Source organism: Astatotilapia calliptera, chromosome 3, assembly GCF_900246225.1.
Source record: "Astatotilapia calliptera chromosome 3, fAstCal1.2, whole genome shotgun sequence".
Lineage (NCBI taxonomy): Eukaryota > Metazoa > Chordata > Actinopteri > Cichliformes > Cichlidae > Astatotilapia > Astatotilapia calliptera.
In genome coordinates, this window is record NC_039304.1 from 33,311,935 (window position 1) to 33,333,211 (window position 21,277).

Consider the following 21,277-nt stretch of genomic DNA (forward strand, 5'->3'; position numbering starts at 1 on the left):
TACTGGGTGGTTGTTTTCTTCGTGACTCTTAACCAGCACTGACGATTCCTTATTGTGTCCACTTATTATTTGAAAACAGGTTTGCAAATTACAGAGCCAGCAGTGTGTGTAAAACATGCACAGGTCAGTAAAGAAACAACTTCCACTTTGAGGTTCTTTTGGTAGTTTTAATAACTCAAATACTGTACAATAACAACACATGATTGCCACAAGTAGTAAAAAAGAATTTCTCATGTAAAATAAATTAGATGGAGTTATTGTTTTTAGAAATATTTCAACTAATTTGAGGGGTTATTAAAAATGCTAAACAAAATTACATTTCAGTTGTAAGGATAACAGTAAACATGGGACAAAAATGTGAAGGACAAAACTAAACAAGACACCAAATTATCACTATTATATTATATCACATACAACAACAATTAAGAGAGATTCAATTTGTTGTCTCAGTAGAGCTAACCTGTGGGAGGGGACAAGAATACAGGAGAAAGGTGAGCAGGCTGGTTAAGATAAATACAGCACATAGGAAAAAACAGGTCTGTTCTCACCTTGATGCCCAGTATCCCCAAAGAAGCCATTCAGTTCATATTTGTTGTCCTTTGCTCCTAAACAGATAGAAATATTCAATTTTATTATTTAATATGTAGTAATTCAACAGCCATGCAGCTGGTACACAGACTGAACTAAATCAATCGAATGCAGAAGGACTACAACTATGACGAAATGTACTTTTACAATTAGCTTCCACACTCCCTTTTTTTGATGACATGGTGACAAAATGTCAACACTTGGGAGAAAGACAAGAGCAGAAATATAGACTGGATGGTCTGTGCAGAAGTGTCTAAAGCCTTCAGGCCTTACCTTGTGGCTGAAAATGCAGTTTGAGATGCTGCTGGATGTGTATCTGACGCGGCAGGTCATCGGGTTGCTCGGACACCTGAGTCGTACCCTCTGATTCTGCAGCGGGTGCTGAGTCGAGCGTGAGGCCGGCTGTCCCTTCTAGATCGGGGAAGTGCCGAACATCACCGGGCATCGCGTCAGCTGTGAATGAAGACTCTGCAGGGAGACGCGAGTGGACAGACGAATAGGCAGGGCTTGGGGTGGGGGCTGCAGGAAACACAGCAATTATGAGACAGTGCCATAAAAGAGGGGGGGGGCAGAAAAGATGCATGAAAACAATATATAAATGTAAACCTAAATATCAGTATTATTATTTATTTTTATTACCTTGTGGTTGCACTCGGCCATTTATGTAGCCCAGGTTTTCTGAAATTGTCAGATGAACAGTGACGTGAGCAGAGTGAAGCCACAGCAGATACCAATGCAGAATAAGCTTTTATGCCCACCGTATCCATCAATGAATCTCCCCACGCCTTCAGCTGCAGGCCCTGGAGTGGGCAGCTCTCCTTTCACTGTGAGTAAAAAAGAAAAGAAAGAGTAGATGAATGAAGCAGGTGATGTTGGGGTCCATATGTTCTGTGAATCTCTCAGAGATCAAATCCTTTTTCTGACGCACCGTAGGATTTTCTAGCTGAATTGGACTCAAGCGGCTGGGGCTCATAAGTTAAACCTGCTGCACCTGTTTAAGCCAAAATGAAGATAAATTATTTGTACACTTCAAGCCTGACTGGTCGGGTAATTAATGACAAGTTATGACCAGTTTTACCTTCAGCTGCAGTTTCAAGAGGCTGTGACTGGTAAGCTCCCTGATTATCTGTTAAGAAATTATCACCAAATCATCAAGTTGATCTTATTTTAAACAGTTAAAACAGAAAGCAAAAGAAAAAAACACATAAAACAGATATTATGTACCATATTTCCCAGAAGATTTAGCTTCACCATCAAAACCAACAGCCTGTGGTAGATAGGGACCCTCAGCGCCACCTTAAACAAAGATGAAAACATGAAGGTGATAATTAAACCAGATAAAAGCTGACAGGTACATGGTGGCACCATGTTTGCTCAGTCTCACCATATTTTCCTTTCACATTATGTCCAAGCCCGAGTGGGTCAGGTTGATATTGTGACACAGCCAGACCTGAAAAGAAAAATCATAAAAAGTGAAATACAATAAAAGAACAAATGCATGGATGCTGTGTACGGTGGTTTCTCTCTGTGCACAGCCTGTCACCCTGTGGTTTTCACAGCTCTGGTTTATTTATTCTTTATTGTAGTCTGCATTTTTGTGGACTCATCATTGAGAGCTACATTTAGAAAACCACTGCTGCTTTCATGTCTAAGCTACAGTCAAACTTCAGCCCAGCTTAGCATAAAGATTTCAAACAGGGGGAACACCTACATTAAAAATACTGTATTATATATTATAATCCTTTTCATTCCTGTATTTTTCCGCTTGTGTTTTACAGGAAGGTTTCATAGGTTTGCACTTGTGTTTGAGAGAAGCCATTTACCTGCTCTCTCTTTAAGACCCCATTCCCTAAAACAACAAAAACTTTCTTCTGATTCGCTGACTTCTGCAAGCTTGCTGAGGGGCACCACCCAGTGTTTGTAAGCTGCACGAGCTCTATGATGTTGGCGTGCCGCGAGTATAGGAGATGACTGCGGTAATAAAAGCGATGAGGTGATATGAGGTCATTTCAAAAGTAGAGGAAAATGTATCATTAGTATCATATGCAAATGAACACATTATGCCGTTTAGTTAGCTTTTAGTTAGCCATCTGTTTGGCAACTAAATTCACCTTAACGACAAGCCAATCAGCATTTTTAAAAGGCTTTTTTTTAAATTAATTTTATTTGTTTTAATCATATTTACCGGTAGATTTTGTTTCCAGGCCCAGTCCAGCTGGTTGAGCTTCATAAGGCAGCCTTCCATAACCTTCAGCGGAACACAAGAAACAGAAAAACAAAAATGGTTAGAGGATCGTGACTGAGGTTTAGATGTTTACCAGGTAATTCAAACTGAAGAGAACTTAGTGACTGTCATTACTCTCCATATTTACCAGCTGTATTTCCAGCGTTGCCAAGGCCAAGTAGTTGTCCACCATTGGGGAACCCTCCATATCCTGGCATAGATGGAAAGAAAACTTTTTAAAACGACCACAACCTTTATACGGGAAGCCTTTTCACAGCTAAGTGTAAGTTTTGAATTTATTTTCCTCTCCCCTTGGGTTCCTGGTTCATTTCTGGATAGACTAGAGAGTGTTTCCTGTTGGATTAGAAGAATGATTAGCCAGTCTCCAGGTATAGGATCCATGTGTAAGTTGGCACTAACAGCACCAGTAAGTGTGTTGAATTTATATAATTCAGAGGATGTTCTGAATCGCAGGAATGATGAAGAGAAACTGGAGCCTGAGCTAAATTTCAAGTGTTTTTGCAGAAGGTCCAAATACTTACGAAATCAAATCCTAAAATCTGGTGAGTGTATGTTTTAAAGACTGCTTAAAAGAAATATGTTCTCACCATATTTTCCAAATGGCTTTCCGTCACCTGCAGCACCATAGGGGCTAAATCCATAACCTGGAAAAAATGGGACAAGTGTGGTTATACTTCCTCTTTGTTGAGCACAATTTCAGCCAAGCCACAGCACGGTGACAGACGTACCATATTTTCCTGCACGATTAATTCCCGTACCAACAGGCTGCCCAGAAAACTGCAGCCCACCGATGCCAATACCTGAATCAGAGCAAGCAGAACACGTGATCAGATGGGACATAAGTAATGAGAGACAAATACTGTTGAAGGTTGAAGGTTGTGCATTGCAGAAAGGCACAATGTTATTAGATGTGTGCTTTCTTTTTTCCCCCTTTCCCAGCACCCAGTTTCTGTCCACCAAGGGCAAATTCACTCATTCCTATAACAACAGGAAAAACTCTGCTGTTTATAGGTCTCTAAAATTTATTTATTTTTGTGGATTTTAAACAAAGATTAGTTGTATTTTGTTAAAATAAAATACATGTGAACATGTTAAGTTTTACTAGGCACCATATGTATTGCCTAATTTTCCATTTGGACCAAGACCTGCCGACTGATGCTCAAACTGACTCATCCCTGCACAAATGTATGAAAAATATTTCAATTTCAACCAAAGTTTTACTCCACGGGAGAAAGGAGACTTCTTCTCTGTCTGATATTCTGCTCACACGTGCTTAGATCAGTTTTTCCCATGGTGACATGGTCTTACCATCTACTCCAGCAGCAACCACTGGAGCTCCATTGTATGGAATCTGTCCTGTCCTACCTGTCCAATCAGCATCACTGGAATATATTTACCTTTTGTGTCATATTTACCTAATATACTTCACGATTATCTTATATTTAGCTATAACTATCTACCCACCCTTATCTATTACTCATTACCATACCTGATTTGCCATCAGGAACAGGCACAACTTGTCCAGTGCCTGGAAACACAGGGAAATGTTGCCGTTTACACAAAAATTAACTTCTGCAAAACAACATTTCTCAACTAAATGTCATAAAATGCTCTTACTTGCATAGTCAGGCTGTAAACCTGCACCGTAGCCATTTGCATAACCTGCAGCAAAACATAAACTATGTTAGCTGTTAATATCCAACAATGGCAGTCAAAATATGGCCCAACAGTTCCAGAGAGAAACAGCAATTTCAGTAAAATTACAATGGCAGATTTTTAAAGATGCAAACTTCCTTACGCCTAACTACTCATCATCTTACACACTGATACAATGCACTAAATCTAACGCGTTTCCATTTAAAAGTTCACCTCCAAAAGTATGTCCGTTCCTATATTCACCTCCAAGGTAGCCTCCTCGTCCAAAACCTGAGTGAATACAGGAAAAATATCCTCACTTCAGCTGAGAACAAAACCCCCCCAAAACAAATACTCCAAATCCTACACAAATCAGATTGTACTTTAAAAATTACATCAAAATTTTTCTGTTTGTGATCAAGACATTTACTGCTAGCAAATATTACCTGCTCCGTATCCCTTGCCAAGTCCAGGGAACATTTGGCTTCCTGCAATAAAACCTTTTGGAAAAAGAAAATTCAAATTGTGTGTGTGTGTGTGTGTGTGTGTGTGTGTGTGTGTGTGTGTGTGTGTGTGTGTGTGTGTGTGTGTGTGTGTGTGTGTACGCCAAGGAAGAAAACACATTCATGTAAATGAGGAATTATAAAATAAACGCCTTGAAAATAAAGCTACGATTCCTGACATTGTTTTGTGAAACTAAAAACTAAGATCACTGTTAACAGATTTAACCTGTTAAAGCCTGACCCATGCAATAATTGTCAAAAAATGTTGACAGTTAAATTTCCTTTTTGAGCATCTGCTCCTGCTTCATAACCTCAAAGCAACTTCAAGAAATCAATATGAACAACAAGCAAAAATAATGCTATACCTGTGCAAAATGGTCTTATTATTATTATATATTATTAGACATACCTTTGGTGTTTGTGCCCATAGATGCTCCAGCACCTGTGTTATAATCTGAAATGACATCAGAAACCAAAGTTAAGACTTGTTTTCACTCCCTTTAATATTTTGACTTTTTTATTTATGAGTGAAGAGGTTGCTGTAACTATTTAATTTCCTTTTGCCATACGTTTCACATGGAGAAACAGTGGAAATTTTAGCAAACATTTTAGCAAACAGAGAGCTTTAGAGCTTTCAATATAGTACATGATAATCATATTAAGACACACTGGTACTATAGTAAGAGACTCTCAGTTTACCAGGTCTAGGGATTTTCATCCATTGCCCATTTGGTACTCCTGATGGTCCACAGTCTGTAACAGCATGTAGTATCATAAGCACAACAACCACCACACATATATGAACTTTAGACTTGAGGAATCTACCAAACAGGCAGACTTTGTGTTCGTAAAAGAGGATCAGTAGTAACACCAGCAGCTTAAATGACTGCTAAATGTAATCACGTTGGTGATTATTATTATTATTGATCAGTAACTGATTATATTATTATTATTATTATTATTATTATTATTACAGTTTACTGATTGTTAAACACTGATGTCTTTCAGTGCCTCATTGAACCTCTAACATGAGGAATTAAGGCAGTTCTGACAGAGCTGGAAGCTTTCTTTTTGTTACTCAAAGAAAAGAGAGAAATGTTTACCATGTTTGGTTGGTTTAGCTCCTTGACCCTTGGAGACTGAAGCTCTTCCACTCTCTGAAAAAAGGAAACCAAAAGGTCAGGGTGTGATTGGCATTGCTCCATCTACAGTCGCTCTTTCAGGTGTTGCGGCATCAACAGTTAGCAGTGGAAAAAAAAATCAGATTAGTAGGTTAAACTTGCAATTCAACTCATGCACTGAATATGCTGTAATTAAATTCGTAACAAAAGTTAAAATGTCACAAAACACCCTTTAATCTAAATGACATATTTTATATTGGTGAACTTTTCAGTCATGTACTTCCAAACAATAAAAGCATATAATTGTATATTTGTATATGTATATTTGTATATGTATATTTGCTCCTGTAGCTGTACAGCTAGTTAAAATTAGCTTAGCATAAAGTCCAGAAATATAGCCTAACAGCTAATCAAAGGAACTAAAACCCACTAATCCTCACCAGCATGTCACACCTCAGCAGAAAGCTTTCAGTTGTAGCAAAACAGGTTTTTATTAAAAGTTGAATTAGGCGCAAATTTCCCAAAACATTACTTTAAAACCATTAGATATCAATTTTTAGGTGAGGGGTTTGGCATTAAAAAGAGAAAAAGTCCAAACAAAAAGGTTGGTAATTTTTTGAAGTCAGCATTGAAGAAAACATGCAACACGACAACAATCATTTTTGAAACAGAACCAGGTCCAGCAGCAACGATTCACTCTCAAACAAACGACTGGCATTTGTGTGTTTGTCACCTTGAGGGGTCTGGATGGTCTGTAAATGTTCATTGAGCCTAGTTTGAATTCAACTACTAACATGGTACAGAGTGAACAGTGCGGTCAACCCTGTGAGATCATAACAGCTATGATATCATCAGAATACTGAGAGTTAGGAAAAAACACAGCATTCATTAAACATCTACGCATGCATTCCACGTCTAGTAATCACACCCACTTAGTTTGAGACTTAGTTTACCCGTTGCCCCAGTTTCCCCTGCAGGGTGACCTTTGACCCCGGGGTTATCAATCTCTGCCTCAGCCTCATGTTTGATGTTGGCTTCTTCTGGTGCGACTTCAGGCACAACAACAGTCGCTGTTTCCCGAGCGGCGGCGGTGGTTTCTGTAATTTGAGCTGCCTCTGTTTCGGGAACAGCTTTGGTGCTTTCAGGGGCAGCGTTCCCCTCACCGGTGCTGTCTACCCCCAAAATAACCTCTGCCTCTGCAGCTTTTTGCTCAGGCACAGCACTCCCAGTCATATAACCTAGAGGTCATAAATGTCATCAGCATTTATGCAGATTAATTGACTAAACCTGCGACAATGAGCTTATCGTTTGTAGTGTAGAAAATGTCGAAAATCTATGTTTTTGTGCATCCACAGTGTGTGTAAACTAATGCAAACCAAACTAAATTATAAAAACTTTTTGTTACTCAGTTTTGTTAACCATAATGAAACTTCCAGTTCCATGAAAAAGGTCACTTGCAGTTCCAGTAATAACAGCGATAGCTTTGATAAGATTTCCCCTGAAGTTAAAGTACTACATTTAAACATCTTCTTTTCTCTCTCTCATTAGGGTCACCACAGCGATATGTAATATGACATATTGGTGCTAGCATTAACCCTGGTAATGGTACTTGCCTTCTGGATAGATAGCTGCTGGGCCTGGTGCTGGTTTACTCTGGGAAACCCCCTGTGGAGGTCTGGCTATGGGGACCTTCTCTCCCTTGATCTGTGGACCTGTGGTTGAAGACTTTGAGTGTTTGGCAGGAAGTGCTGGGGCTGGTTCTGGTGGAACCTGAAGGACCAGCGGTGTCTGCTTGTAGTTTTTTTCTTGTGGCAAAGGGGAAACAAGCTTTTGGTATTTCTCTTTTGACACCTCAGCATGGACACCACCTGTCGGGGAAAAAGGCACTGCGCCACGAGTTATTGCTTGTCGGAGGGAAAGGCCCTCCAGCGGTGCTACACTTGGCTGCTCAGGAGAAAGAACTCCACCTTTGAGGCTCTTTCCACTAAATTCACCTGCACCCTTTCCATCTTGGCCTTTTGTATTCGGCAGCATGTTGTAACCTTAAAAAAAAACAAAAAAATTTAAAACCCTAACAGTCAGATGAGCCCCAGTGATCAAACACTTGGCGACAGTGGGAAGGAAAAACTCCCTTTTAACAGGAAGAAACCTCCAAGACCATAAATTAAAATGTACAAATGTTCAAATGTACACACCCAGCATTTGTCTGCTTAAGTTTACAGAAGCATTTTTGTAGTGCTATCTAATGATATGGGATCTCAACCTTGCACCGAACACATGCATAGGAGCATTTACCTGCATTGGCTGCTTTAGGCAACTGCCCTTTAGTTACACCAGCAGGACCACCATATCCTGTTTAAACAGTGCAGACATTAGAAACACATGAGGGGCCATTAACAGATGCAAAAAGAAAAAAACAATTGATTGTCCACAACTCAGTTGTTTGGTTCCCAAATGCTGTATGTGTTCTGCAGAATTCGTACCACTGTCGAGTGTTTTCACGCCTTCACTTGGTGCTCCAAGTCCTTTAGTAGTTTTCTGAGGTTTTGACCCTCCGTACCCTGTAGACGGCATCAGAATCAGAACAGCATTGAAGCTTGGGCCTAGCTGCTGGAGTTTCAAGTATGAATTTGCCATCTCATAACTCAAACTTACCGTACGGGTTTCCTCTGTATCCACCCAATGCACCATTTCTAACTCCGTGACCTAGTGCGGAATTGAATAATAATTTCTCGAGGCGGATTTTTATGTTTAAAAATGACAATTTTGACGTGAATAGAAATTAGCAAATGATAAACAATAAAGAGTAGCTTGTCACCATTGGGTTTGGCTGTGTATCCTTTGAGTGCATTAACTCCAGGCCCTGCCGCAGCTCCATAACCTTAGTCAAACATGAGGTTATATAAATACACCAATGGCATTAAACCAGAAACATTTACTATAGAGCACCAGAACAGAAAATAGTAATTGGTTACCACTGGGTTTGGGTCCATATCCATTGGCAGCAGGTCCTTTCCCATAACCTTGAGATCAAAAAACTCCTTAAAGAAACTTCAAAACTTAATTTAACCTTGTAAAGCCTGAAACAGGAAATGACTGCCAGGCAATTAAACGTTTTTGAAACTGGGATGTTTACTGAACATTCTGACAAGTTGAAAGTAAAGAAAAGAAACTATATGAGTTTTAATCTTTATGATTTTAAGTAAATCTGACATTTTTGTGTAATTTATTCAGGTTTTTCAGGGTAAAATAATCACAGATTTTTCAGAAGCAACAAAAACCCATGTGTAAGGTATGATATACTTATCCTTACAGAGTTAACCACATTTATTTTGTGATGTGCGTACAACACAAGTATTACCTGGTGGTGGTCTTACTGCACCTCCTCTGTAGCCTCCATATCCTGTCAAATGTTCATAAAAGGAATATTAGTAATGTTCAAATCGATATTCAAGATGTGCATCGACGTTTTGAATCGTAAATTGAAATCTGAAAAAGAAGGAATGGTCTCACCGTTGGGTTTGGCACCATACCCGTATGGAACATTTCCGAAGACTAAAGAAATACACAGGAGAAAAATGACAGTTGTTCTGAAACACTATCCATGTTTCACTCATAGATCCTTTCATTCAAGTTAAAGCTAAAGATTTTTTTTTTTGCACCTGGATCAAAATAGTCAGAAACCAATCCCCCTCTCAATAAAGTATTTGGGAAATATGGGGTGGGTAATTTCACATTTTTGATTTGGCAGAAAAAGAGATTAGTACTCCCTGCAAACCAGGGGCCTTCTTTTTGTTAGACGAATGTGTAAACCACTACACAATGCCAGCCTATGCACACATGAGTGTAAAAAAACATAATATTTGAGGAAGAATAGCATCGTTGGCAATTGATAGCTTGATGCTAATGGCATGGAAAAGTTTTCTACCCTGTTTGAAAATCCTGTTGTTGTTTAGCATAAGTCACCTTTAAGAATAAAGCTTGATACTTATCTTGACACTGACTTAGGTTGAAATATAACATTTTATTGTGGATGCACAGTTACCTGGCTTTGCAGACTTGGGAGCTCCACCATTCTGGGATCCATAACCTTAATAGTTTCACAAGCAGAAATTCAATATTTAACTTCCATGTGGCAATAATATTTATTTGTCCATGTTAACCTACCATTTGACATGGCTCCATTGCTGAAAGGTGCTCTGGCCCCAGCATAACCTTTACAATGATGAATAACAATGATGAATAATGAATAATGAATTTTATTTTATAGCTTTTGATTTATACACCAATTATACACCAATATTCACTCTGTGATCTTTACCGTTGGGTTTTGCTCCTTGTCCATTGGAAGCACCAGCTGCTGCACCATAGCCTACAGTTTTAACATTGCAACATGAGTTCATTTATGTTGAGTGTATAGATGAAGACATAAAGTTGAAAAGCAGAGAAGCATGTTGTTATTGTCCTACCTGGCTTCGGTCCCTTCATCCACCCATTCCCATACCGATGCCCCAGACCCAAACCAGCACTGCCATAACCAACATTGTAACCTAAAAACACAGATAACCAGTACATTAGCCAAACACACCTGTAGGACTGAGCGTGTGACATCTATATGACTCACCTGCCATGGGCTGAGCTCCATAACCTTTATAACTTCCAGCAAACTGAGGCATTCCCAGACCTTTGAAGGCTCCCTTACCCAGTCCTTTATTCATGTAGATATACCAATGTTACATCACCGTTTTCACCTTTGTGGACAACAAAGCAACTGAAGTTGCATTACCTGCCCCATAAGGTGGTCGGCCATATCCTTTCATAGGTTTACTTCCAGCTCCTCCTTGGCCTGTTAAATATTTTGAGTATTTAACATATATGTGTGCTTTTAAAAGTCAAAGAGTCCAGCTGCCTGCTCCGAAATGACCCATTTACTTTCTTACCATTTGGTCGTGTCCCATAGCCAGTCGATGGACCAGCTACAGCTCCTTGACCTAAAGAGTGATGATAATATACAAAATTGTAAAACTATTTAATTTCCTTTTTTTAATCTTCATGCATTGAACTTCATGTTTTGCAAAGAATACCTTTGGTGTTAGGCACATTTCCAGTAGAACCAGCACCATAACCTGCAACAGATGTGAGGTTCTTAATTTAATTAACACCTTAATCATGACCCCTCCCAGTTTTAAAACATTGTTATGTTTTTATAATTCGCAACCAGGTTCTTCACTAACACCAAATACACACCAAAAACACTAACCACCGATAAAAACATAAAGAAAATATAGTTATGTTAAAAAAGAAAAATTCACATGATTCTGTACAGTCCTGAAAAACTAAAAACACCGTTTCTGCAGGTTCTGCAGCAAATGTGAGCAGCACTCTAAAACATTTTGACAGTTTGTTGCTCTGGAGCATTCATGTGTGTGTAGACACAACTCAACATCTTCCTGTTCCACCAAATTCACCTCAAAATGAGATCATGCAATGCTCAGAGAATCTGCAGAAAACCCAAGAGCTGCTTGTCAGACTCTGCATCTCTCAGTTAGCATGTTCGATTTTGAAGTTCATGACGTGATGATGATTTAGATTTTGATCCCAGGGACACCAACCAATCTGCAACAGCATGGTCCATACCCCAACCCGATTGAAATGCTCTCATAAGATCTTAAGAGAGCTTTGAATAAACACAAATACCCTCAAATCTCAAAGAACAAAAGTGACATAAGGAGGACCAAAATTCCTCCACAAAGATGTGAGAGACTTCATAGAGTTTATAGCTGCTAGAGGCAGTTCTACAAACTACTGAATCATGGGGTGTTCTGAGTTTTGAGGACTGTGAAGTGAGAGTCCTTTTTCATATAACTGTCTTACCATTGCCTTTTGTTCCATGTGCAGCAGCTGCATTACCTACAAATTAGCAACACAACAGATTCAGAAACCTTTTTAGTCCCAGTATCATCATCTTGCTCGTTATTCTGCCACATAGCCACCACAAGAAGGCTTTAATAATCAAGACAATAGCATAAATGGAAACTATGCTAGTTTTATTAAAGTAGAGCAGTGCTGTTGTATTGGTTTACATGTTCGTTACCATTGCCTTTAGGTCCTTGCCATCCATATCTGCCATCCTGAGCGCCATTACCTGCAAAAAGAACAAAGTTAAAATCGAATGTGATTTAGTGTAGATGTGTGAGGCCTTAGTTATAAAACATGTGTTATAGCACCTTTAGTTTGTTGTCTATTGGTGGGACTGGCTTTAACAGGATATCCTGCAACAAAAAAATTCACACAGTGATTTTTATCGTGCCATTGATCATTAAGTGGATTTTAAAAATGGAGAAATGTCTACCATTGGAGTTATCTCCATTTTGGTGGGATAAAACTGCAGGATATCCCCCTGAATTAGAAACACAGTGCCAACAGAGATCCAATGTTAGAACAAATGACTGATTCTGAGATGTAACATAACCACTGAATGTGCTTCAGTACCGGCATCAGAGAAAAATCTGTTGTAGGAATATGAGTAACCATCAGCAGAAAGATTTGGTAAATGTACACAGTAGGTGTATGGACACAGATTTACTGTTTGTATCTGTAACCTCAGTAACAGCAATGAAACTGTGTTATCACTGACCGACTCCTTTTGTAGGATAGCCAGCATATCCAGTTCTTGGCCCCATTGCCCGGCCCACACCTTACAAAAAGAGTAAAGAGGACATAAATCTCAAAATCAGGCAAACAGTTCACTTCATGGTTTTTGAATCTGTGAAGATAATTTACGTTTTGATGGCATCAGCACTGCTCCTACACCTCCACCATTCTGCGGTGTCCTTCCTAGAAATAAAAAGTGTGAGCCGGTGAACAAAAGCTTGTGACTTACATGGACATAATGCAACAAAGGTGACACAAAATGGACAGGATGTGATGGACTCACCGTTAGGCTGTGGAAGTTGTCCATTATGTACTCCAGCCACAGCACCGTAACCTTAAACACAAGACGCTGAGTGTAAGACTACCAGTTTAATAATAGTAAGAAAAACATTTGGATTAGCAAAAATATCCTCTGAACACACCAAATTTTAACCCACTAATACAAAGCATTGGTCTCAGCCATTTATTTTGCAATGTCAGACTCTGTAGTTTTCTCTGGTCCCCTCCCCAATCAGACCAGGAGTGACATGTTTAGTCGCATGTTCTCCTTAAATTGCTGGCTGTCTGAGTGGTGTCCCAGAAACGATGTGGGCTTCATAGATAATTGGCAAACCTTCTGGAGGAAACCTGGTCTTGGATGGAGCAGCTCTCATTTCTAGAAATATGGACAAATTTATTAAACCCCCCAAAATATGACTACCCAGAGTTGGGACCAGGAAGCAGAGTTGCAGTCTTACACGCCGCTCTGCAGCTTCTCTCCTCCTGCTACCCCCCAAAAACCCATCTCCATAGAGACTGTGTCAGCTCCCAAACAGACAAAAAACAAACTAAAAACCAGCAACAAACAACTTAAACATAAACAATTACAAAGAAAGAACAATACAGTATCCACATCTGAACCAAAGAGTAAAACAGTGAAATGTGGATTATTAAATATTAGCTCTCTCTCCTCCAAGTCTCTGTTAGTACATGACTTAATAATTGATCAACAAATCGATTTACTCTGCCTTACAGAAACCTGGTTGCAGCAGGATGATTATGTTAGTTTAAATGAATCAACACCCCCGAGTCATTCTAACTACCAGAAACCTGGAAGCCCAGGCCGAGGGGGTGGTGTGGCAGCAATTTTTCACACCAGCCTATTAATTAACGAAAGACCAAGACAGACTTTTAATTCATTTGAAAGCCTGATGCTTAACCTCGTCTCCACCCCAGCTGTAAAACTCAGAAATCAGTCTTACTTGTTATTATATATCGTCCACCTGGGCCTTACACAGAGTTTCTGTCTGATTTCTCAGACTTTATATCTGATTTAGTGCTCAGCTCAGATAATAAAATAATTATTGTGGGTGATTTTAACATCCATGTAGATGCTAAAAATGACAGCCTCAACATGGCATTTAATCTGTTATTAGACTCAATTGGCTTCTCTCAAAATGTAAAAGAACCCACCCACCACTTTAATCACACTCTAGATCTTGTTTTAACATACGGCATAGAAACTGAACATTTAACAGTGTTTCCTGAAAACCCTCTCCTGTCTGATCATTTCCTGATAACATTTACATTTACAATAATTGATTACTATTTGTCATCCTACAGCTCTTACCCACTATATTTTCTGCCAACATTTGAAGCTGAGTGTTTCTTCTTCACTCACTATGTGTTGATAGACCTCTCTCCGTTTAATCATTAGTTATTATTCATCTCTGGCTCCCAAACCAATCACAGCAGATGGCCCCGCCCCTCCCTGAGCCTGGTTCTGCTGGAGGTTTCTTCCTGTTAAAAGGGAGTTTTTCCTTCCCACTGTCGCCAGAGTGCTTGCTCATAGGGGGTCATATGATTGTTGGACTTTTCTCTGTATCTACTGTACAATATAAAGCGCCTTGAGGCGACTTTTGTTGTGATTTGGCGCTATATAAATAAAATTGAATTGAATTGAATATTTTGCATCCTTAAAGTGTTTCAGATAAAGTTAAGACTACAAATTCAGATGAAGGACACTCCAATTAAAACAAAATAAAACCAGTTTCCATCTTTCATCACTATCATGGTCACCGCATTGATGATAACTTAAAGAAAGGAATCGAAAACATCACAGAAGATATCTGGCAATGGTGTTATATAAAACAAACATAACTCTGACAAGTGAAGCGGTTAGACAATACATTTTTACCCTGTTATATAATCCGTAAAATCATCTTGGAGTCTATGTAATGTAAGCAACATTAAGAAATTAGTATTTTCCATGTTTTTAAAGAGCGGGTTGTTTTTCCACGCATGACAGATTTTAATTTTTATGACCCTGATGAAGGCCACAAGCCCAAACGCATTGGTCAGTTAATAAAGTTGTTCCTCTTTATTAACTTGCCAGCGCATTTTCGGCTAAGTGTTGCTGGAGTTCCTGCGTTGTAAGTGCCAGAAATCTTTGCTGCAGATTTTAATTTTTAATCAGATCATTTTTCATTTGCTTCAGAAAAGTTCACATTATTCAGTTACATTAGATGTTTTAGTGTTTATAGTAAAAATGTGTAATTCCACTTAGATGCTGTTAGTTAAAAGTATTTTTATGCTTTTAGTTGCTTTTGTTCACATATTAAATTAGCGTCCTCCTTTAATTTGCGTATAAGGATCCAAAATAACAACAAAAATGTTTAGATGTCTTTCCTTGTTCACTTTTATTTGATTTGCAGTTTAGCCCCTCTACAAAAGAACGGAGAACCGACTGTGTCAGAGGTAAAACTATTCTCTTACTTTCTCACAGAGGGATGTTAAATTTAGACCGCTGCTGCCACAGCAGCTTTGATTTCACAAACCGAGTCTGCGAGTAAAGACAAAACTAAATACAGAGCTCCCTCACATCATCACAAGGATACTTGGTAGAGGGTCGACCAGACGAAAGAGATTTACGGCTCATCTTGCTCAGATTTTGGTTTAACACGATTGTTAGAAATTTGGCAGGCAAGCCCGACTAACATAACCGACTTTATGTTATTTCAGGACTCCTCGGAGTCCGGATAACTTGATTCCTGAGGTTTTTGGGAGTGTAGCCAGGATATTTTGAGAGTCTTGCAGAAAACATAACCACATGTACACTTTTATTTATTCTAAAAGAATTGAAAAAATGTCTTTCCTGCATTTCCTTCTCACATCGTTAAAGGAAATCTTAAATTCTCTAACTGATTTTGCATTAAATTGAAGCACATGGCATGGTTTCACTGTCATTTTGAATCCAGCCCTCAAAGGGTTGATGTTTATACAATACAATACAACTTTATTTATATAGCACATTTAAAGACCACAGGTACACCAAAGTGCTTCTCAATAATACAATAATATGAAATAAAATTAAAATGACATAAGGACGTGATAACAAAGTGCAAAATACATTACCAGATAACACAGAGCACTTTAATCTGCAACGCTAAGTTAAATAAATAAGTTAACAAACGTAATTTAAAGGATTGAATAAATTCAGACATGCGAATATCAACTGGAAGCTTATTCCGGTAATACAATAATATAGGTTAAAATTACATATAGGTTCAATTGCAAAGTACAAAGAATATGGTTTCCACTGACCATGGAAACAAACTACACAGTGTATGTAAATAAAGACTTTTAACATGGATGTTTCATTCATTAAGGTGTTCAGTCTATGTTTTACTCATGCAGAGACACGGCAGTTAAGGAACAGATACAGTTACAGGTACGGTTCATCTATAGCAACAGAGCGAGTGCATTTTCCAGTATTGTTCTAAGAGCTGCAGTTTCCTGTTGGTGAAAGGAGACTTGTCTTAAAGCTTTACTGCCATGTCATTGACTGCAATGCCAAATTCTAGATTTAGGAAGAAGTAATTTAATTAAACCAAAATTAGGAATAAATATTCTGATTGTCAGGTTTTTACTTTCAAACTAAATTTCCTTCTTTGATATCAGGAAATATGGACGTCAGGTGCAGGAAAGGAAATGATGGAATACAAACTGAGACATGTCGGATGTACAGACACAGAGCGGCTCCTCTGTGCCAGTTACATCATCCTTGGCCATATACCAGCTCATAACTCAATCCCAGTTTTCCTCACACTAAACTACACCCCTGGAAATTTTCCAGCGACTACACTTACTCTGGCTATTTCCTGCAGCCTATATTCATTTACATTTATCCTAACATGGTTTACCTGTAAAACAATTTGGTGACTGTATTTTGAATTGTTACAACTAACACATGGCAAAAACAGACACACACAAATAAATGTAAATCAAGCGTTAAACATCCAAACGAGATGTTATCAGATAATCTGCGCTTCAGCACACTCACCCCCTGTGTGTGCTGCCTGCACCAGCCAAAGGATCACTGCACTGTGAAGAAGAAGTTGTCCCATCATGCTGGACCTAAAAGACAATGTTTTTGAGACCCAGCGGGAGGATGAAGATGTTCCGAAGTGGGGAACCTAACCTGATTACGAGGGCCTAATATACACTCAGCTCTGAGGCGTCCCTCCTCTCACCAGCTCTGTTTGTGGTGGACCCTCCCCCACTTACTGGCAGATGCACCAGAGGTGTGCACACACTAACTGAATAATTGGCCTCTTAAAGTACATTAACACTTAACAGAGAGAAACAAAGAGAGGGAGATTACCAGATTGGACATTGACTGATGACCTGTGGAGGGTGCATTACACATACAGGCTGGGCCAGCTGATAGTTTGAAAACTATACGTATACACCATTTTTAAAAGTATAAAGTGAAAGAAAAGAATCAGAAATGATGTATGCAGGAAATTTGAGTAAAGAAACCCTCAGTTTCAGGACAGTGTCGTTTATTTAATACAAACTACACCAAAATGGAGAAGCAGTGTGTGAAAAACACTGAAAAAAGTACACTGGGAAATGTTTTTGCCTTCATTTGGTTCTTTTTCAGTTATTCTGATGTAGATTTGCTGCTGTAGTTTGGATTATTGTCCTGTTGCTGATCCAATATGAGCCAAGCTTTCAGGCTAATGGACACATTAAACTCTAGAGTACTTTGGTATAAAGAGGAGTTCATGGTTGACTCAGTGACGACAAGGTGCCCAAATCCTGTGGCTGCAAAACAAGCCCAAACCATCACCCCTCCATCACCGTGTCTGACAGTTAATATGTGCTGTTTGTGTTTTTTTCTTTGCCAAACATGTGCATTATGGCCTCCACTTTCCAAACAAGCCATACTTAATTATTATAATTGTACTGTCAGGAACTTTAACATTTAACATGCTTCCTGAGACATGTGAGCTGTAGCTTGAAGTTTTTTGTGGGGGGGGGGGTCCACTCCTGTAAAGATTGGCAGCTGTCTTGAAACTACTTGTTCTAACTATAAAATGATGGACTTCACCAACAATCGCTGCTAATGTCTTTTCACCTTTCCACTGTGTTAACACGCACCTGAATGCTCCAGACGAGCAAAATGTCAAAACCTCTGCTTTCACAGAGGTGCCCACACAAACTGATGATCAGTTAATCAAATGCATTTGATTATCAGCACCTGCCTGCAACATGAATTTCTTTAGAAGCAGAGAGGATGTATTTAAATAATAATACAATGTTCATCTGGAGAGTTAAGACCTGCTTAGGACAACATGATATTTAATGTCCTAATATGTGAAATATTAGAACTTACAGAGGTGCACTTTCTTTTTTCCATAATTATATGGATGGATGTTTTTATGAATTATAAATGTATTAGGATTAGAAACTTTTTTCCTACTAACATCAGTGACATTTCCAAAACTACTCTCAACCACATCTAATCCTTTAATAGTGACAAACATTCAGCTGTAGGCTTTAAGTCGCTCTATTTCCACAGTGCCTGCAGTTTTGCAATGTAAACGGGTGAACAGTCGTCAGTGCAGTTACTTATGTGTCTATAGCATGAATGATGTTTCCCTGAAGGTTTGTCAAAATAGCAGGTAGACGACGACACCGGTCACTCTTGGATTACAAAAGCACCGTCGTACAGCATAAAAACAACCATGGACAGGAACTGAGCCTCATCCATGCAGCCAACTATGAAAGGACTGATTAATGTAAATATAATCCATCATTCAAATTGCTGCACCACAGTGACAGAACACAGCCAAACTAAAGCTATGCATGCAGTGACATGAATAGGCAGCATTATAGCTCTGTATTTAGATTAAAGAAAGAAAATACGGTTACTTCGGTAAATATTTCCACAGACCAAAACTTCTATAAGTCACAAACAGAAAGCTCAACATGCAGCCCCTCTGAATGAAGCCTTATTTTTGAATGGACAATAATGACATCACTTCCATATGCAGAGTAGGCAGCTGGCAGAGATAATGATGATGGAAACTTGAGTGAAGTGAGCTTGGTGCTTTTTTCCACATCTCTTTCAGCCTAGAACGTCTTCACAGTCCTGGCCTCCACACAGAGCGGCTTCATGTGTGTTTAAAGTGACTAAAAAGAGAAAGATCTCTCACCTTTCGCACAGATTCCTCACCTAAAGTCCAAATCCTCTTCCTGTGGGGTCAAGAAGAGGTTAATGTCTCACTTCCCAGCCCACCCAGACCTCTCACATACTTGGCTTCTGGACAAACTGAGCCAGCTTTTCACCACCTGGTAATGAATGTGTCTTTCAGTTCATCACTGATCACTCAGCTACCAAAGCTTCACCTGTAGGTTCTTGTGATAAGTATTAGTAATAACAAGGCCCTTATATGTTCTTATATGATACCTATTTACATATTGTGTATTAAGACAATTTATAACTGTTATAGTTATCAGCTAATCCACAAGTTTATTTATTTTTTTACATTTATTTACTTTATCCACCATAAGATGTTAATAATTAATTCAATTTCATTCATATAGTGCTGATTCACAAAAAAAAAAAAAGTCACTTCAGGTTAAGTGATTCTGTATGATAAAGCCCGGGGGGACAGTGGGGAGGAAGAACTCCCTTTTAACAGGAAGAAGCATCCACTGGAATCAGGGTCAGGGACCGGCAGCCATCTGGAGTTGTCTCATTAATTATCGGTTTCCCTGATGACTCCTTGTATTCTGATTCCTGGCTCCAGTTTTTGTACTCCTTTTTTGAGTTCAGCAGTAAATCGGGTCTTCTGAATCAATCCCTGTTTCCCCAGTATTGTTGGGGAAACAGGGATTACCAGAGATCATGTTAGAGATTATGGAGACACACCATGTGAGAGTGAAGAGAAACATTAATGATATGCTGAAGAGCTAAATGAACAGCTGAGGAGTGACTAATGATGCAGAAGAAATGCTCAGTGGATGATGGGATGTCCTGCAGCAGTCTGAGCCTGTAGTGGTATAACTACGGGATAGTTCAGGGCCACCGAGCCAGCCAGAATGTTTTTAGCTGCCCGTTTCCTGAATCCCAAACTGGGAGCTGGTTCGACAGGAGACCTGAAAGCTGAAGGACCTGCCTCACATTTTACTTTTACAAACTAACATTTAAGACATTATTTTCACTGATTATTCAAGACTTTAGTTGTAAGGAGAAAGGTTTTTAAATCAGTTCTAGATTTAACTGGGACCCAGTGAAGAGAAGCCAGTATAGGGGAAATACGATCTCTCTCTCTCTCTTCTCTGGCAGTACCAACGCTGCATCATTTTGGATCAACTGAAGGCTTTTTAGATTATTAGACCCAACGTTTTCTAAAGCTTATTCACAGCTCAGAATCACCCTTATTTACCTTATACAGAGCCACAGTTCATCCACTGTTGGAAACTGTTTCCGCTCCTCTCCATATTAACGCCAACTTTCTTCTCATAGGCTGCCCCTCATAAAGAGAAGGTTTAAACAGAAGATGGCAAAAGCCCTTCTCTGCTCACAACCAGATCTGTGTGCTCAAAATGACCAAATTAAGGAGATCCCTGCACACTGATAACGTACAGAGCAACAAACTTGGGGGAAAAAAAACTGTCAGAGACTCTTTTAGTAGTTTCTTCAGTCTCCTGATTGATTGCAGTTTCAGCACTTGTACCATCACAGCAAACAAATCCCTCTAAACACAGATGCCGACCCCTAGTTCATTCCTAAACTGCCTTTACTGCACTTCCTGCGGTGGACTTTGGTTTGACACGGCGGTCAGGATGTTGGCGTCTTGCTCTGTGTGCCATTAAAAAAAAATAACAACTGTGATCGGGACCACATAGCAGCTTTTGTTCAGCAGGGATTCTCTGACTGCACACACCCATGTCTGCCACATGCATTCCTGTCCAGATGTTGATCCTGCAGCTGGTAGAGGCAGCCTGGCCAGCGAGGATCAACGTCAGCGTTTGGTTAACAGCCAGGGAGGAGGAATCTTTGAACACGAGCATCTGACAGGAGTTGGTGCTGGTAATCCAGCCTCACCCTACATCACTGGCAACAGCTGTGAGAGGTCTGAGCAGGAGTTTAAGGGAAAGATCAAATGTGAAATACTTGAAATACACTCAAGCACTTAAAAAAAAGAAAACCAGTTTTTAAAAAGTTTTAGAAGGCTTCTTCAATTAGATCGATGGAT

General features: G+C 39.3%; 1 protein-coding gene across 6 annotated transcripts; it reads right to left on the reverse strand.

Annotated features, from left to right (window-relative positions):
* Positions 1–193: 193 nt before the first annotated feature.
* cmn (calymmin) lies at positions 194–17,181 on the reverse strand. 6 transcript variants are annotated; one of them, XM_026162971.1, is made up of 43 exons: positions 17,068–17,181; positions 13,030–13,080; positions 12,876–12,929; positions 12,730–12,789; positions 12,445–12,492; positions 12,320–12,364; positions 12,187–12,237; positions 11,967–12,002; positions 11,177–11,218; positions 11,033–11,083; positions 10,879–10,938; positions 10,562–10,642; positions 10,414–10,464; positions 10,260–10,307; positions 10,138–10,182; positions 9,606–9,647; positions 9,454–9,495; positions 9,068–9,115; positions 8,911–8,973; positions 8,748–8,798; positions 8,576–8,653; positions 8,388–8,444; positions 7,706–8,134; positions 6,075–6,128; positions 5,671–5,724; positions 5,381–5,425; positions 4,915–4,968; positions 4,703–4,759; positions 4,451–4,495; positions 4,323–4,361; positions 3,562–3,633; positions 3,421–3,477; positions 2,961–3,023; positions 2,774–2,836; positions 1,973–2,038; positions 1,813–1,884; positions 1,667–1,714; positions 1,517–1,579; positions 1,347–1,412; positions 1,228–1,266; positions 862–1,107; positions 549–605; positions 194–460 (listed from the first exon to the last, which is right to left on the reverse strand). In XM_026162971.1, the coding sequence occupies exons 1-43, from the start codon at positions 17,132–17,134 to the stop codon at positions 456–458; spliced, it is 2,865 nt and encodes a 954-aa protein (XP_026018756.1). In that variant the 5' UTR covers positions 17,135–17,181; the 3' UTR covers positions 194–455. The 6 variants fall into 6 exon arrangements, with proteins under 6 accessions (XP_026018756.1, XP_026018755.1, XP_026018757.1 ...); XM_026162970.1 differs by having other exon boundaries at positions 194–605; XM_026162972.1 differs by lacking the exon at positions 12,187–12,237 and having other exon boundaries at positions 194–605.
* Between the last annotated feature and the right edge of the window lie 4,096 nt (positions 17,182–21,277).